Genomic DNA, 19,457 nt, shown 5'->3' on the forward strand with positions numbered 1-19,457 from the left:
CGGCACCGCGATGGGCTCCAACGTAGCGCCCCCATATGCAAATTGTTATATGGCCGATTTCGAGGAGAGCGCCATATACACACATTCTCTTTTCCAAAATAACGTTCTCCTTTGGAAACGTTATATAGATGATATTTTTTGCATATGGGTGGGCACGTTGGAAGCCCTCTCCTCCTTCTTTGATTGGCTTAACACAGCCTGGCCTGGCATATCATTCACCAAGTCTCACGACTTTAATAGGATCAACTTTCTCGACACAACGGTCATCCTCAAGCCTGACGGATCTATTTCTACCGACTTATACACCAAAAGTACTGATCGCAACAGCTTGTTGCATTACACCAGCTTTCATCCTCCTTCCACCAAAAAGTCGATACCCAAATCCCAATTTCATCGGGTGTCCAGAATTGTTTCTGACACGGACCTCCGCTCTCTCCGCCTCCAGGAGATGGCGTCCAAATTTTCCCAACGCGGTTACCCAGCAACAGTTATCCATAATGCTGCATTACCCTCTCCACCCCGACCCAATAGGTCCTCAAAACGGATTCCGTTCATCCACTCTTTCCATCCCTGTGCCTACATCTTACATAGATCCATACGCAGACATTGGCACTTACTGAGGAGTGCCCACCCGGAGGTTCCGGAGTTTCATGAACCCTTCCTTCCCTGTTTTAGGCGCCCCCCTAATCTCAAAGATTCGTTAGTTAAGGCAGACATAGGCACTAACAGAGTGGCACCACGCCAACGCTTTCTACAAAATCCTCGCACAGGCACCTTTCCCTGCCTTCATTGTGCACAATGCCACAATGTCCTTAAAGGTACAACATTCCACCATCCCCAGTCTGGCAAAATTTTCCGTATTCCGGATTTCTTCACCTGTGACACATCATGGGTCGTGTACTTGATCAAATGCCCGTGTGGCTTACTGTATGTGGGGGAAACAACACAACAAATAAGGGATAGGATATCAAAGCACAAGTCCACCATACGTTGTAAAAATCTCCTATTACCTATTCCCCTTCACTTCACCACCAAAGGACATAGCATCGCACAGCTGCGATTCCAGGTCATAGAGCACATACCACCTATGAGACGGGGTGGTGACAGGATTGCACGTTTAAAACGTAGAGAGGCTTTTTGGATTCACAATCTCGAGACTCTCCACCCCAAGGGTCTCAATAGAGAGTACGATCTGGCAGCATTTCTCTAGAAACACAACTATATATTATGTTCTTGGTTTCTTGGCAACACTCAGTGTGGTATTTCCTTATCATTTTGTAACTGTGCCAATACTATGTATTACCTATATGCGCCATTTTTTGTCTCTTAACGGTTTTGGTCACATAAACATCATGTTTTTCTATGTACCATTATATACGTTTTACTGTTAATTCATGTTGTGCAGCCAATTGTATTTAATTTGTTTCTTTATTATCTCTCTTTAGAGCCGACTTTATTGAAAGCATGTCTTACATCTCTTATCATGCCCTTCCTTTCTGGAGCAGCTGGTCGTCTCTACCTCAATACTGCACGCCAAGGCACAACACTGAATTTCACCACCACGCATAACCTCTACTGAGCTCCGTTCTTGTCCCAGGCACCGCCCACCTTGAGGATCTCTTATCCTCCCTTCTAACGTCCCACTCCGCACTGGTGGAACATTACAAGCAGCAGCACGTTGCACACGGACTTATTATGCCCGGGCTCCGTCACTTCCGGTTGTCCCGGCTCCTGACGGAGACATATCATAGCCGCACAGGATATGCGCCTGGCCTCTGCACATTCGGCGACGTCACCTCCGCCACTCTAGTGCATCGCTGTATTGGCCGGGGTTGATTCTGACACGCCCCCCCCTCTATTTAGAGACGCACTATCCACCCACACATCAGACGAGCGGGGGAAACCGCGTCTGATGTCGGCACAAGTCTCCACGTTCTCCGGATACAGGTAATAACTCCATAGCTACCGCACTGCCATCCAACTGACTTGTATCAGTTCGGGACACTTTTGCTGCTACAGAGTTTGAGCATACGATTCTAATATATACCTTTGTTTAGTCCTAGCTCATAATACCTCTGTTCAGCGCAATTACCAGGTATGCCCTATTATATCTCTAACCGAGCACACGGTCCTATCTCGGCTAACACTCTGCCTTATTTTGCCTCACCTTCTCAGATGCTGACCGTATTTGTGCCTTGAGGCTAATATGTCTCTTTAACCCTATTTTCATTCTAAGTACGGTACGTGCCATTTTCTTCCATCCCTATTCGCTTTCACCTTATGAAAAGTGCCTTTATACTTGATCAGGTCTTGTTCTACTAGACATTATATATGTCCATGACTCTATTGCATTATGACCTATTTTACATATGCGCTTCAATATCTCATATTTGTTCTTTGTATATACTTTTGTTTAGTTGTATTATTTTCATTTATTATTTTTCACTTGTAGTAACTGATGAAGGTCCAGATTACGGACCGAAACGTTTTTGGGGTACTACAATAAAATATCACAAGCATTAAGTTGAGTGCATGGTTTTCTCTTGATAAGTGAGAATAGGGACTATTTTCTCAGAGGGGCGTAGGAATACATTGTGAGGAATACAGTGCGGAGGGATATCTTCCTCCCGTCATTGTGTTCCTGGAGCCCCTGGAGAGCAGTCACATCAGCTGATGCTGCTGTTCTCCACGGGAGATCGTCTGGGACACTCGTTTTAATTGGATTTCTGCGGACAGGGAGTATATTGTTTGTTTATTATTTTAATGTTTTTTACAGATGACATTGACTTCGGGGATCAAAGTGACAAGTGATGGTGAGTATGTACTAAATGTTTAAAGTACTGTATGTCTGTTGTATGTATGTACTGTATGTGGCATGTTGCACGTCGTCGCCTGTTGCATGTCGTTGCATGTCACATGTTACATGTCATCGCAGGTTGCATGTCGTCGCATGTTGCATGTCATCGCATGTCGCCGCACGTTGCATGTCATCGCACGTTGCATGTCACATGTCATAGCATGTCGCTGCATGTTGCATGTCATCGCATGTTGCATGTCGTATGTTGCATGTCGTCGCATGCCGCCGCATGTCGCATGCCATCGTATGTCATGTCATCGCATGCCGCATGTCGTCGCGTGCTGCATGTCATCGCATGTCGCATGCTGCATGTCATCGCATGCCTCATGTTGCATGCCGCATGTCATCGCATGCTGCATGTCATCGCATGTCGCATGCTGCACGTCATCGCATGTCGTCGCATGTCATATGTTGCATGTCGTCGCATGTCACATGCCGTCGCATGCTGCATGTCATCGCATGTTGCATGGCACATGCTGCATGTAATCGCATGTCGTATGTTGTCGCATGGTGCATGTCATCGCATGTCGCATGGTGCATGTCATCGCATGTCGCCGCACGTTGCATGTCATCGCACGTTGCATGTCATCGCACGTTGCATGTCACATGTCGTTGCATGTCGCTGCATGTTGCATGTCATCGCATGTTGCATGTCGTCGCATGTTGCATGTCGTATGTTGCATGTCATTGCATGTTGCATGTCGTCGCATGCCGCCGCATGTCGCATGCCATCGTATGTCATGTCATTGCATGCCACATGTCGTCGCGTGCTGCATGTCATCGCATGCCGCATGCTGCATGTCATCGCATGCCTCATGTCGTCGCATGCTGCATGTCATCGCATGTCGCATGCTGTACGTCATCGCATGTCGTCGCATGTCATTGCATGTCGTATGTCATTGCATGTCGTATGTTGCATGTCATTGCATGTCGTCGCATGTCACATGTCATCGCATGTTGCATGGCACATGCTGCATGTAATCGCATGTCGTATGTTGTCGCATGGTGCATGTCGTATGTCTGTATGTACTGTATATGTGTGTATGTGTTGTTTTTTTTACATTCAACACATTAACAAGATGATGTGACTACTACTGTCCCATCACTGGCGAATGTGTCACTCACTGCCACTGTAGCAGGCAGAGCCCGATGGGACTTGTAGTCCCATCGGACGATGCCTGCACACAGTCAGAGACACACACACACCAATGACCAAACCCCCCCCCCCCCCCCCTTCGCAGCAGACCCCAGCACGGCCAGCAGACCCACCGCACACACCGAGGCACCGGCACGCAGACCCCCAGCGCCCGCACGCAGACCCCCGGCGCCCGCACGCAGACCCCCGGCGCCCAAAACATCCCTGCCTAGCCCCGCCCACCCACCTCCAGCACAGCCCTGCAGCCCCCAGCGCCGCCCACAGCCCAGTCACTCTTGATGAGTGACTGCTGACTGTGAGGCTGGGTCACTCCTACTGATGACGTCACGTCAATTTCCAGAGTCTGGAAATTGACGTGACGTCGGCGGAAATAAGCGGCGGCTGCAGCCTGGGGGTCACGTGACCCGGACTCAGCCGCCAGCATAGCGCCGCTCACAGGCGAAAACAGCAACGGAAGGTATTTACACAATTCCTCAGGGGCCCCGGGGGGATACATTGGGGGGTTAATTGAAAGTAGTGGACAACCCCTTTCAGCTATGTCTTTCTTATACACCGGAGACCAGAACTGTACACAGTATTCTAAGTGTGGTCGAACTAGTGACTTGTATAAAATTATGTTCTCCTCATGAGCATCTATGCCTCTTTTAATGCATCCCATTATTTTATTTGCCTTTGTAGCAGCTGCCTGACACTGGCCACTAAATGTAAGTTTGTCATCCACCCATACACCCAGGTCTTTTTCATTGACGGTTTTGCCCAGAGTTTTAGAAATAAGCACATAGTTATACATCTTATTACTTCTACCCAAGTGCATGACTTTACATTTATCCCCATTAAAGCTCATTTGCCATTTATCAGCCCAAGCTTCTAGTTTACATAAATCCTCCCGTAATATAAAATTGTCCTCCTCGGTATTGATTACCCTGCAGAGTTTAGTGTCATCTGCAAATATTGAAATTCTACTCTGTATGACCCTACAAGGTCACTAATAAATGTTAAAAAGAAGAGGGTCCAATACTGACCCCTGTGGTACCCCACTGCTAACTACGACCCAGTCCGAGTGTGCTCCATTAATAACCACCCTGTTTCCTATCCCTGAGCCAGCTCTTAACCCAATTACACATTTTCCCCTATCCCCATTATTCTCACTTTATGTATCAACCTTTTGTGTGGCACCGTATCAAAAGCTTTTGAAAAGTCCATATTACATTACATCCACTGGGTTCCCTTGGTCCAGTCCGGAACTTACCTCTTCATGGAAATTGATCAGATTAGTCTGAAAGGAACGGTCCCTAGTAAACCCATGCTGATATTGGGTCATGAGGTTATTCCTCGTCAGATACTCCAGCATAGCATCCCTTAGAATGCCCTCCAGGATTTTACCCACAGTAGAGGTTAAGCTTGCTGGCCTATAATTACCGAGGTCAGTTTTTGTCCCCTTTTTGACTATTGGCACCACATTTGCTATACGCCAGTCCTGTGGTACAGATCCTGTTATTATGGAGTCTTTAACCACTTCATGACCCAGCCTATTTTGACCTTAATGACCTGGCCATTTTTTGCAATTCTGACCAGTGTCCCTTTATGAGGTGATAACTCAAGAACGCTTCAACGGATCCTAGCGATTCTGAGATTGTTTTTTCGTTACATATTAAGCTTCACGTTAGTGATAAATTTAGGTCGATAATTTTTGCTTTTATTTGTGAAAAAATAGAAATTTGGCGAAAATTTTGAAAATTTTGCAATTTTCAAATTTTGAATTTTTATTCTGTTAAACCAGAGAGTTATGTGACACAAAATAGTTAATAAATAACATTTCCCACATGTCTACTTTACATCAGCATAATTTTGGAAACAAAATATTTTTTTTTGCTAGGAAGTTATAAGGGTTAAAATTTTACCAGCGATTTCTCATTGTTACAACAAAATTAACAAAACCATTTTTTTTAGGGACCACCTCACATTTTAAGTCACTTTGAGGGGTCTATATGGCTGAAAATACCCAAAAGTGACACCATTCTAAAAACTGCACCCCTCAGGGTGCTCAAAACCACATTCAAGAAGTTTATTAACCCCTCAGGTGTTTCACAGCAGCAGATGCAACATGGAAGGAAAAAACGAACATTTAACTTTTTAGTCACAAGAATGAACTTTTAGCAACAATTTTTTTTATTTCCCCAAGGGTAAAAGGATAAACTGGACCCCAAAAGTTGTTGTACAATTTGTCCTGAGTACGCCGATATGGGGGGGGAATCACTGAGGGAGTTCCCAGGCTCGAGGTCATATGAGGACATCCAGCAGAGGGCGCATCACCACGACTGAAGGTAACTATAGGTCATTGACCTACAATACCTTCATTCCCCGGGGTTTACAGCAGGAGCACAGCTGCATTATAGCAGAGCTCCTGCCTGTAAAATATTTTAACCCCTTCAGATGGATTTACATCGTGGGACGTTGCATATCTACGGAAGGTATGTATATTGTTGGTTTATTATTTTTAGTTTGTTACAGAACGATGGTCTTCAGGTGGATTGAGAGAGCAATAAAATATTACAACAACCCGTGTGTTTATTTCATTAAAATACTTTGCAATATTGTGTGTGTTTTTCTTAACCATTTCATACAATTGGATTAATAATAGATAGGTGTCATAATTGACGCCTCTCCATTATTAATCTGGCTTAATGTCACATTACAATAGCAAGGTGACATTAACCCTTCATTACCCCATATCCCACCGCTACACGGGAGTGGGAAGAGAGGCCAAGTGCCAGAATAGGCGCATCTTCCAGATGTGCCTTTTCTGGGGTGGCTGGGGGCAGATGTTTTTAGCCAGCGGGGGGCCAATAACCGTGGACCCTCTCCAGGCTATTAATATCTGCCCTCAGTCACTGGCTTTACCACTCTGGCGGAGAAAATTGTGCGGGAGCCCACGCCAATTTTTTCCGCGATTTAACCCTTAAATTTAATAGCTACAGCGCCGAAATTTTGCACATACACACTACTAACATTAGTAGTGTGAAATATGCAAAAAAAAGGGGGATATGACATGGTTTACTGTATGTAAACCATGTCTCATCATGTCGGGTTTAGGCAGGAGAAATGAAAAGCCGGCAATTGAATTACCGGCTTTAGGGTTAGGGGTAGGGTTAGGGTTTGGATCCCTTTATCACTTTGATGCTGGGGGTGGCTTATCAGTGTGTATTCTTGTTTTTTTTCTATTGAAACGCATGAGTTTAAAACACAACCAAATGCATGTGCTTAAAAACGCATGCGTTTACATAGACAGCAATACGTTTTTTTGCGGCATAAAAACGCCTCTAGAAATTACTACATGTTGCATTTCTGCAACAAAACGCAAGCATAGAAAAGACGCATGCGTCGTCAAATGCGGCAAAACGCATACAAAAAAAAGCATGCGTTTTTAATGTTAAATATAGGGGGAAAAAAGCATGCGTTTTTTTGCGCTAAAACGCCGCGGCAAAAAACGCAAATGTGAAACCAGCCTTAGGGTGTAATAAAGGGGGCTGTGATTTACAATTTTTTTTATTTTGATCACCTTGATAGGGTCTATCACAGTGATCAAAATGAATCAATAGGAAAAATTTCCTATTGTTGTTGGGTGCCGGCCGGCAGATCTCGACGAGCGCACTTCCCCATGCGCCCGCCATTTTCTCCCAGAAGAATATACTGGAGGCCGCGTGGAAAACTGAGGTGCCGGGGTCGGAACGGGAAGGGGGGGAATGAATCAGGGGACCTTATTTCTCTCTCCTATGATGTGCGACCACATCAGAGGAGAGAAATGAAATGCGAAATCGGACTATTTTTCTTTTGCGGTCGCCATTATTCCGTTAATAACAGCGATCGCAACACTGGAGTTGGTAAAAACTGGCCCGAATCATGTTCTCTGGGTTCTCAGCTACCCCCGGTAGCCGAGACCCTGGAGACATACCGACTCTAGGAGGTGCTATACACTTATTTTCCAGCACCGTTAAAAAGCGGCGCTGAGGCATAAGTGTCCTTAACTGCTTCCATTAAAAGGCGTATCGGTGGTTTTTAAGGGGTTAATATTTATATAAATATGTGATTGTTTGTCTGTACAGATATCTTTTTTTCTTTGCTATTCAATATACAGTTTAGTAGTCAGTATCACGCATGACAGGATTAGTAGTTTCATGTCATGACATTAGTAATATTTACCTCCCCTACTTTAGCACAATCTTTTGCACCTTTGTGTAATGCAGCCCATGAATCCTCATACCTACAATGGAAAATATGAAAGTAATCATTATAGTTCTTCAACTCCTCATACAAGAAGTAGAATTAACAAACATTGGATATACTACAGAAGCTTCTTATAATAAGCCTGGGAGAGACTTCAGAACATCACAGTGATGAAATTAGTTCTCAAAAAGGCAGATGGTGTCATGTACATCCGTTATGCATTTCAATGTAGAACTGCACATACAGTAATTCCTCAAACCATGTGTTACTCGATCCTTGTGTTCTGTTGGCACAGTCACTAGACTGCAAACTTGTCTCTATTCATCAATAATGATTAGGAGTATTAATCAGTGACCAACATTCAATTCTAATCTGTCATTAGAGAGTCCTTCAAACTATCAAAACATGTTTTATATGCCATCAATTTAATAAACGGTTGACTTATTCGTTTGGAAGATTTTTATCGGGAATAAAACAAAAAAACAAAAAAAAGAACAATAAATGAATTTAAAAAACGTCATTAGAAATGAATTACAAAATACCATTCAATGAAAAATCACATTTGTGTTTTTTTCCAGGAGGAACCGGTATAGTATAATAAAATTGCCACCATCTTAGTAACCTGTTCTAAAGTGGTAACAGGACAAGTGGCTGTGAGCATGTGCAGAAAGAAGCTCCACTGCTGTTAGTGTATGGTGTCTGTTATCTTCAGGTCACAGCAGCAGCTCAGCATTCAGAAAACAGGGGGGACAGCAGTGTGAGCAGCCTCATCTTACATCAGCACCCATGGTAGCTCCAATATTAGATCAGACAGACTGGGTAGGCAGCAGTGTCTTCTGCACATGCATCTGTTAACATTCTAGGACAGGTTTCCGTCAATGCAACAAACTGGTGACCATTTTAATGTACTATAGTGATTAGCTCTCAAGGAAGTGAGCGATTTGTCAAATAATTGTCATTATAAATAAATACCTTATCTAATGTATTCATTTTTTCTATTCCCAAAAGTACACTTAAAGGGAACCTGTCACCCCGTTTTTTCCGTATGAGAGAAAAATACTGTTAAATAGGGCCTGAGCTGTGCATTACAATAGTGTATTTTGTGGACCCCGATTCCCCACCTATGCTGCCAAAATACGTTACCAAAGTAGCCGTTTTCGCCTGTCAATCAGGCTGGTCTGGTCAGATGGGTGTGGTGTCTTCCCCCAGATCTTGCTTATTTTTCCGTTGGTGGCGTAGTGGTTTGCGCATGCCCAAGTCCAGAATCCACTGCACAGGGGAGGGAAAAGAGCTGGCCGCGGCCATTTTCCTGAAGCCCCGGGCAGCAGAGTGCGCCATCTGCGCACGCGCGGCCACAGAAAGATGGCCGCCCCCACCGATCACCAGGGGAATAGCGCAGATCGCGCTCTTTTCCCTCCCCTGTGCAGTGGATTCTGGACTTGGGCATGCGCAAACCACTACGCCACCAACGGAAAAATAAGCAAAATCTGAGGGAAGACACCACGCCCATCTGACCAGACCAGCCTGATTTGACAGGCGAAAACGGCTACTTTGGTAACGTATTTCGGCAGCATAGGTGGGGAATCGGGGTCCACAAAATATACTATTGTAATGCACAGCTCAGGCCCTATTTAACAGTATTTTTATCTCATACGGAAAAAACGGGGTGACAGGTTCCCTTTAAGAAGAGCATGTTTCTGAATTTCCTGCATTTAACCAGCAGTATGCTAGATTTAGAAAATGTACTCTAATTATGAGCGGAAGTACATTTAAGCTGTGTGCAAACATTCAGGAAAAAAACGCATACATTAAGCATCCTATTAGAATGCATTCCGAATTTTTTGTGCATATGCTGCGTTTTTTTTCCAAAGCGGAATCGCATTCCAGAAAAAAACGCAGCATGTTCATTATTTGTGCGGAATCGTGGGGATTCCGCACACACAGGAATGCGTTGATCTGCTTACTTTCCACGTGTCGCTATGCGCACCATGCGGGAAGTAAGCGGATCATGTGCGGTTGGTACCCAGGGTGGAGGAGAGGAGACTCTCCTCCAGGCCCCGGGAACCATATAATTATTAAAAAAAAAAAAAAAAAAAAAGAATTAAAATAAAAAAAATCATGATATTCTCACCTTCCGGCATCCCCGGCAGTCTTCCCGCTCTTCGCGATGCGAAGCATCAATAGTAAAAAGTTGGTCACACTTGTCAAACACTATGTTTGACAAGTGTGACCAACCTGTCAATCAATCAGTTTTCCAAGCAATGCTTCAGATCGCTTGGAAAACGATACCATTCTGCAAGCTAATTACGCTTGTAAAACGCTAGTGTTTAGCGGGAATACGCATGCCAATTCCGCATGCGTTTTACCCGCGGCAGAGTTGCGGAGTTGCCGCGGAAATTTCCACGGCAATTCCGGACGTGTGCACGTAGCCTTATGCTAGAATTTACTCTACTTTCTGGCATAAATAAAGCGAGTCTATAATGCCAAGTTAAACAACGCCTTTCCCGATAAGCTCCATCCACGTGTCTGGGGGGTTGGGGTGTTAGCGTAAAAACGTTAGTTTGCTGAATTACTTAACTACAAGTTGGGTAAAATTCTGCAGCTTTTGTACATGTAATGTATATGATGAATTCCTCCCCTAGATGCTTAATGGATATCTTTAATGTGGCCAGGGACTGAGTCATGAAGTTCAAGTTCTTTTACTGATGAGGTACTTGTCTTCCAAATACACATCAATGTGTAAGGGGTTTGTCTAGGACTGTTAGGCTACTTTCACACTAGCGTCATGCACTGCACGTCGCTATGCGTCGTTTTGGAGAAAAAACGCATCCTGCAAAAGTGCTTGCAGGATGCGTTTTTTCTCCATTGACTTGCATTAGCGACACAGTGCGATGCATTGCCACACGTCGCAACCGTCGTGCGTAGTGTTGCGTCGGACCGTCGCCACCAAAAAACGTTGCGTGTAACGTTTTTTGGTGCGTCGTGTCCAGCATTTCCGACCGTGCATGCACGGCAGGAACTCCGCCCCCGCCTCCCCGCACCTCACAATGGGGCACAGGATGCGTTGAAAAACAGCATCCGCTGCCCCCGTTGTGCGGCGCTTCCACAGTATGCGTTGGTGCGCCGCAACATCGCATTGCGACGTGCAGTGCACAACGCTAATGTGAAAGTAGCCTAACATTGATGGATAGCATATGGATAGGATAGGTGATGAACGGCTGATTGGTGGGGGTGTGACGACTGGCACCCCGCCAGTCAGCTGTTCCCAGTGTCGGCAGTGACCAGAACTATTCAGTTACGGAGCTGCACAGCTCCAGAATATTGGCTGCGGCCGGGTACTGCACATCCACTCTATTGATTTGAATAGGTGGCGGATGTGTAGCACCTGGCATTGGCCACTATAAAGTCAGAGCTGTGCTGCGTTGCTCCGTAACTGAGCAGTTACGAAAGCTGCCAACACTGGAAACAGCTGATATGCCTGGTGGCGGGTGTTGCATCCCTACCGATCAGACATTGATGACCTAGCCTAAGGATAGGCCTTCCATCTTAACCCCTTCATGACCCAGCCTATTTTGGCCTTAATGACCTTGCCGTTTTTTGCAATTCTGACCAGTGTCCCTTTATGAGGTAATAACTCAGAAACGCTTCAACGGATCCTAGCGGTTCTGAGATTGTTTTTTCGTGACATATTGTGCTTCACGTTAGTGGTAAATTTAGGTTGATAATTTTTGAGTTTATTTGTGAAAAAAAGGAAATTTGGCTAAAATTTTAAAAATTTCGCAATTTTCAAATTTTGAATTTTTATTCTATTAAACGAGAGAGTTATGGGACACAAAATAGTTAATAAATAACATTTCCCACATGTCTACTTTACATCAGCACAATTTTGGAAACAAAATTTTTTTTTTTTTGCTAGGAAGTTATAAGGGTTAAAATTTGACCAGCGATTTCTCATTGTTACAACGAAATTTACAAAACCATTTTTTTAGGGACCACCTCACATTTGAAGTCAGTTTGAGGGGTCTATATGGCTGAAAATACCCAAAAGTGACACCATTCTAAAAACTGCACCCCCTCAAGGTGCTCAAAACTACATTCAAGAAGTTTATTAACCCTTCAGGTGCTTCACAGAAGCAGAAGCAACCTGGAAGGAAAAAAATGAACATTTAACTTTTTAGTCACAAAAATGATCTTTTAGCAACAATTTTTTTATTTTCCCAAGGGTAAAAAGAGAAGCTGGACCCCAAAAGTTAATTATACAATTTGTCCAGAGTACGCCGATACCCTATATGTGGGGGGGAACCACTGTTTGAGCGCACGACAGGGCTCGGAAGGGAAGGAGCGCCATTTTACTTTTTCAATGAAAAATTGGCTCCAATCTTTAGCGGACAACATGTCGTGTTTGGAGAGCCCCTGTGTGCCTAAACATTGGAGCTCCCCCACAAGTGACCCCATTTTGGAAACTAGACCCCCCAAGGAACTTATCTAGATGCATAGTGAGCACTTTGAACCCCCAGGTGCTTCACAAATTGATGCGTAAAAATGAAAAAGTACTTTTTTTTTTTTTTCTTCACAAAAAATTTCTTTTAGCCTCAATTTGTTCATTTCCACATTGGCAACAGGATAAAATGGATCCTAAAATGTGTTGGGCAATTTGTCCCGAGTATGCCGATACCCCATATGTGGGGGGGAACCACTGTTTGGGTGCACGACAGGGCTCGGAAGGGAAGGAGCGCCATTTGACTTTTTCAATGAAAAATTGGCTCCAATCTTTAGCGGACACCATGTCGCATTTGGAGAGCCCCTGTGTGCCTAAACATTGGAGCTCCCCCACATCTGACCCATTTTGGAAACTAGACCCCCCCAAGGAACTTATCTAGATGCATAGTGAGCACTTTAAACCCCCAAGTGCTTCACAGAAGTTTATAACGCAGAGCCGTGAAAATAAAAAATCATTTTTCTTTCCTCAAAAATTATTTTTTAGCCCGCAATTTTTTTTCTTCACAAGAGTAACAGGAGAAATTGGACCCCAAAAGTTGTTGTCCAGTTTGTCCTGAGTACGCTGATACCCCATATGTGGGGGGGGGGGGACCACCGTTTGGGCACACGTTGGGGCTCAGAAGGGAAGTAGTGACATTTTGGAATGCAGACTTTGATGGAATGGTCTGCAGGCATCATGTTACGTTTGCAGAGCCCCTGATGTGTAGAAACCCCCAACAAGTGACCCCATTTTGGAAACTAGACCCCCAAGGAACTTATCTAGATATGTGGTGAGCACTTTGAACCCCCAAGTGCTTCACAGAAGTTTACAACGCAGAGCCGTGAAAATAAAAAATAATTTTTCTTTCCTCAAAAATGATGTTTTAGCAAGCAATTTTTTATTTTCGCAAGGGTTAAGAGGAGAAATTGGACCCCAAAAGTTGTTGCCCAGTTTGTCCTGAGTATGCTAGTACCCCATATGTGGGGTAAACCACTGTTTGGGCGCATGTCGGGGCTCGGAAGCGAGGAAGCACCATTTGACTTTTTGAACGCAAGATTGGCTGGAATCAATGGTGGCGCCAAGTTGCGTTGGAAGACCCCTGATGTGCCTAACCCTAATCCCAACTCTAGCCATAACCCTAATCACAACCCTAACCCCAACACACCCCTAACCACAACCCTAACCCCAACCCACCCCTAACCCTAACCACAACCCTAACCACAACCCACCCCTAACCCTAACCAAAACCCTAACCACAAGCCTAATCTTACCCCTATTTGCAACCCTAACGCTAAGGCTATGTGCCCAAGTTGCGGATTTGTGAGAGATTTTTCTGCACCATTTTTGAAAAGGCACTACATTTTACCTGCAGATTTACCGCGGATTTCCAGTGTTTTTTGTGCGGATTTCACCTGCGGATTCCTATTGAGGAACAGGTGTAAAACGCTGCGGAATCCGCACAAAGAATTGACATGCTGCGGAAAATACAAAGCAGCGTTTCCACGCGGTATTTTCCGCACCATGGGCACAGCGGATTTGGTTTTCCATAGGTTTACATGGTACTGTAAACCTGATGGAAAACTGCAATGAATCCGCAGCGGCCAATTTGCTGCGGATCCGCAGCCAAATCCGCACCGTGTGCACATAGCCTAATTCTAAGGGTATCTGCACACGCTGCAGAAAAAACTGCGGAAAACGCTGCGGTTCCGCAGCTGCGGGTCCTCAGCAGTTTCCCATGAGTTTACAGTTCAATGTAAGCCTATGGGAAACAAAAACCGCTGTGCACATGCTGTGGAAAAAACTGCGCGGAAACTCAGCGGTTTACATTCCACAGCATGTCACTTCTTTCTGCGGATTCCGCAGTGGTTTTACAGCTGCTCCTATAAAAAACCGCAGTTGTAAAACCACAGTGAAATCCGCAGAAAAAACGCGGTAAATCCGTAGTTTTGCACTGCGGAAAAATCCGCAGAGGACCAGAATACGTGTGCACATACACTACACTACCCTAGCCCTAACCCTAACCCTAGTTCTAACCCTAACCCTAGTGGAAAAATAAAAGTAAATATATTTTCTTTATTTTATTATTGTCCCTACCTATAGGGGTGATAAAGGGGGGGGTTCATTTACTATTTTTTTTATTTTGATCACTGCGATAGGTTTTATCACAGTGATCAAAACGTACCTGGGACTGCGCATGCGCCCGCCATTTTGGAAGATGGCGGCGCCCATGGAACAGACGGACGGACACCGGGAGGATCGGTAAGTATGAGGTGGGGGGATCGGAGCACAGGGGGGGTATCGGAGCACGGGAGGGGCGCACAGGAGGACGGGGGAGCGGACAGGAGGACGGAGGGGAGCGGACCACAGAACGGAGGACTGGGGAGGAGATCGGTGGCGGGGGGCACATCAGGGTTTCCAGCCATGGCCGATGATATTGCAGCATCGGCCATGGCTGGATTGTAATATTTCACCACTTTTCATAGGTGAAATATTACAAATTGCTGATTGGCTGTTGAAAGTGCAACAGCCAATCAGAGCGATCGTAGCCACGTGGGGGCAAAGCCACCCCCCCCGGGCTAAAGCACCACTCCCCCTGTCCCTGCAGATCGGGTGAAATTGGAGTTAACCCTTTCACCCGATCTGCAGGGACACGATCCCTCCATGACGCCACATAGGCGTCACTGGTCGGATTGGCACAGACTTTCATGACGACTACGTGGCGTCACAGGTCGGGAAGGGGTTAAAATCCCAGACAACCCCTTTAACTTGGCAGAACCACTCCAGTGTTTGCTTGCAAAAATTGGGGTGTTTAATAGGCTGCCTTACTGGTACGATTCTTTACAAAGTGAAAACTAGAACATTCTAAAATACAAATTTCCACTGAGAACATTTGTAAAACAGTAATAAAAAAAAAAACCTGCATTTTTTTTTTTTTCACATTTTTCAACACTGTACGATGGAGGCCTTAAGTTATTATATGTGAAGACGATCATTAAACTGAAGTATATATATCTGGTTTCTCAGTGGTTAGTAGCGCTGGGTTCCTGAGTTCATCCCACCAATGAAAACATCTGCAGGAGTTTTTATGTTCTCCCCGCATTTGTGCGAGTTTTCTCTGTTTTCCTTCCACACTCCTGTGACATACTGTAATGTGGATTATGAGCCCCAATGGGGACAGTGATTATGATGTCTGGAAAGCGCTGCGGAATACGATAGCGCTATATAAGCAACAATAAATTAATAGTTTATATTTTTAGATTTGTGACAGAGGCTGCCTGCTCGGTCTTCCATTTGGCATCTCAGAAAAAGTGGATCATAAGAAAAAAAGAAAAAGAAATCTAAACAGACATCCAGGTCCAGAGAATACTCATGCCTTTCTCCAGTGTATTTTGGGGTTGTGCCACGTTTGGAACACTACTTAATTACGTTAAATTATATGGATTTTATAGTCCATTGCATTTATTTTTGCAGCCACATTAAAGTCATTAGAGGCTAGTAAAGCAATTACCTGCTAAGAAGTTCCACACCCGCTGGAAACCTGACAGATTGTTCTGCGGGCCTATAAAGTAACAATGAAAACATTCATTAGATACTTCATACATAATGTATACACAAACAGATCATCTTAAGACTGTGTCCGTCTATTCTCAACTGAATAAGGCTATGTTCACACGTAGTTTTTTTCTGCAGCTAAAACCTGATCTCTTGGCAGTAAATAAATCTGCAGACAAAACACAGGTTTTGCTGCCTTATTTGTTGCCTTTTTCTGGATCCCAAAGATCAGCTTTACTCTACGGCTATGTGCACACAATGCGCTTCTGATGTGTTTTCGCGGCATTGTTTTAAGTGCGGAAAGCTCCAAAAATGCAATGGAATACTTATGCAAGGTAATGCAATGAGAATCCTGAAGTGTTGTGCACATGATCCGTAGATTTCCATCCGTATTTGCAGCGTTTTGTTTTCCGCAGCATGTCAATTTTTTTTTGCGTTTCTGCAGCGTTTTTGACTCATTGACTTCAAATTAGTCAGTCAAATCTGCGTATTTGCTGCCAAAAACGCTGCGATTTGTCAAAGGGGAATGATGTCAGAAGGAGGAAGAGTGTGTGAGCGGAGAATGTGTGTCTGTGTGTGGGGGCTGAGAATATGTGTATATCACTCACTTGTCAAGCTCATGCAAATATTGAATGGAGGAGATGAAAATAGAACAAAAATCTTGTCCTGTATTAGTGCATCATAAAAACAATCTGAGGCACTGCTGTGTGGGAAAGTTCTCACACAGCGGTAGTGCCGTAAGTGAGAGTACCGGAGCTGATGAATTCCGGTGAACTCTCATGGCAGGGATACACTGCTGGAGCGATTACCTCGTCAGTGTATCGCCGGAGGCCGGGTAGAGCGGTCACATCTGTTCTACACGTGAGTTCACTGTGGGACACTCGGTATTAAATGGACTACGTCGGACAGGATAGTATTATATGTTGGTTTATTATTTTATTTTTGTTGCAGGAGATGAGGGTGTCGGGGATTAGGCGTTAAGTATGGTAAATTTAGATTCAATAAAGGAGTCTGTGTGATTATTTTAAATAAAGGACTTTATTCTGGCGGTGTCTTTATTTACCATGTAACTATAGGATTAGTAAGACGCCTCTCCATTACTAACCTGTGGGGTTGATGTCACCTGACAATACAAAGGTGACATCAACCCCACAAATATGAACCCTACTTGCCACCGCTACAGGGCAAGTGGGAAGAGCGAGGCTAAGAGAAAGAATTGGTGCATCTATAAGATGCGCCATTTCTGGGGCGGCTGAGAGCTGATGTTTTTAGCCTGGGGGCATGCCCATATTCATTGCCCCTTCCCAGGCTATTAATATCAGCTTGCAACTGTCTGCCTAGCCTTTGCTGGTTCAATTTTATAGGGGGACACCATGTCAATTTTTTTCTGGGGTTCCCCTGTAAACTAGTCAGTTAAAAGGTAAGCAAACAGCTGTCAGCTGATATTAATAGCCTGGGAACCTTTGGCTATTGGTTCCTTCTCAGAATATTAACACCTGCCCAAAGCCGTCTGCTTTCCCTGTGCTGGTTATTAAAATTATGCGGGAGCCCACGCAATTTTTTTTTAAATAAACAGATATTGCATTTCATGCAGATTTCTGACAGTTGCTTTTTTGTTACAGCATTTGTAGGTTTACTATGTTAATGCTCCTACATAGGCTGGTGTGTGTGTGTGTGTGTGTGTGTGTGTGTGTCTTTATTTAATATTAATGAGGGTATCTGGCTGAAGAGGTTGAACAAGGAAATGACATCACAATTCTTTTTTTTTTTTTTTATAATAGATCTTTATTTAGCTCTATGGATTTACAAAAACTCACATATTTCCGGCTGCGTTTTTCTGCCAAGAGATGCAGAAACCTTGCAGAAATTTCTGCAAGCAAATACGCAACATGCACACATAGCCTAAGGGTACCGTCACACAGTGCAATTTTGATCGCTACGACGGCACGATCCGTGACGTCGCAGCGATCGTATGATTATCGCTCCAGCGTCGTAGACTGCGGTCACACGTTGCAATCACGGCGCTGGAGCGATGCCGAAGTCCCTGGGTAACCAGGGTAAACATCGGGTTACTAAGCGCAGGGCCGCGCTTAGTAACCCGATGTTTACCGTGGTTACCAGCGTAAAAGTAAAAAAAAAAAAAAACGTACATGCTCACCATCTGATGTCCGTCCGGTCCCTTGCCGTCCGCTTCCTGCTCTGACAGATCTGGCCGTACAGTGAGAGCAGAGTGCAGCGGTGACGTCACCGCTGTGATCTGCTCTCACTTTCCGGCCGGCAGACAGTCAGAGCGGGAAGCGGACGGCAAGGGACCGGACGGACATCAGATGGTGAGCATGTACGGTTTGTTTTTTTTTACTTTTACGCTGGTAACCACGGTAAACATCGGGTTACTAAGCGCGGCCCTGCGCTTAGTTACCCGATGTTTACCCTGGTTACCAGCGAACGCATCGCTGGATCGCTGTCACACACAACGATCCAGCGATGTCAGCGGGTGATCAAGCGACGAAAGAAAGTTCCAAACGATCTGCTACGACGTATGATTCTCAGCAGGATCCCTGATCGCTGCTGCGTGTCAGACACTGCGATATCGTAACGATATCGCTAGAACGTCACGAATCGTACCGTCGTAGCGATCAAAATTGCACTGTGTGACGGTACCCTAAAAGTTACTGGAGTTCATGTAAAACTACACAATTGCAAATGTAGAAAAAGTAGGGGATGCTGAATTAGTAGGGCATTGTTTACTTGTACACATTGATAGGGCATTGAGCTGGTCATCTATTGTTTACTTTAAAGGGATCCTGTCACCCCCCCCCCCAGGCGGTTTTAACTGAAAGAGCCACCTTGTGCAGCACTAATGCTGCATTCTGTCTAGGTGGCTCTTTTAGTTGGGGTCCCTGCCAACGCTGAACTATTTGTTTTTAGAATTTGCCTTTCCTACCTGTAGTTTGTCGGGGGGGCATGTCTTTTCCCCCCTGACACAAACACCTCCCAGCCATCACTCAGAGCCTCCGGGTGCTGCCGCCTCTTCCTTCATTAACGTCCCTGGCACCTGCGCTGTAAGTTCCCATCATGTGATGGGAGTCTAAAGGCAGTGCAAAGTGCGCATGCCCGAAAAAAAAAAAAAAAAAACTTACAGCGCAGGTGTCAGGGATGTTAAGGAAGGAAGTTGAGGCGGCGCCCGG

The 19,457-nt window shown here is 44.9% G+C and overlaps 1 protein-coding gene across 5 annotated transcripts in view; it reads right to left on the reverse strand.

Annotated features, from left to right (window-relative positions):
- Positions 1-19,457, reverse strand: part of DTNBP1 (dystrobrevin binding protein 1) — a 234,886-nt gene that overhangs the window by 159,856 nt on the left and 55,573 nt on the right. For 4 of the 5 annotated variants that reach the window (XM_077269925.1, XM_077269923.1, XM_077269922.1 and 1 more), the window contains exons 3-4: positions 16,226-16,276; positions 8,214-8,274 (exon numbers count right to left, since the gene is read on the reverse strand). In XM_077269925.1, coding sequence (XP_077126040.1) covers positions 8,214-8,274; positions 16,226-16,276 — 112 coding nt within the window. The remainder of the gene's footprint in view (positions 1-8,213; positions 8,275-16,225; positions 16,277-19,457) is intronic. The other variant, XM_077269927.1, reaches the window with a different exon arrangement.

Source organism: Ranitomeya variabilis, chromosome 6 (assembly GCF_051348905.1).
Source record: "Ranitomeya variabilis isolate aRanVar5 chromosome 6, aRanVar5.hap1, whole genome shotgun sequence".
Classification (NCBI taxonomy): Eukaryota; Metazoa; Chordata; class Amphibia; order Anura; family Dendrobatidae; genus Ranitomeya; species Ranitomeya variabilis.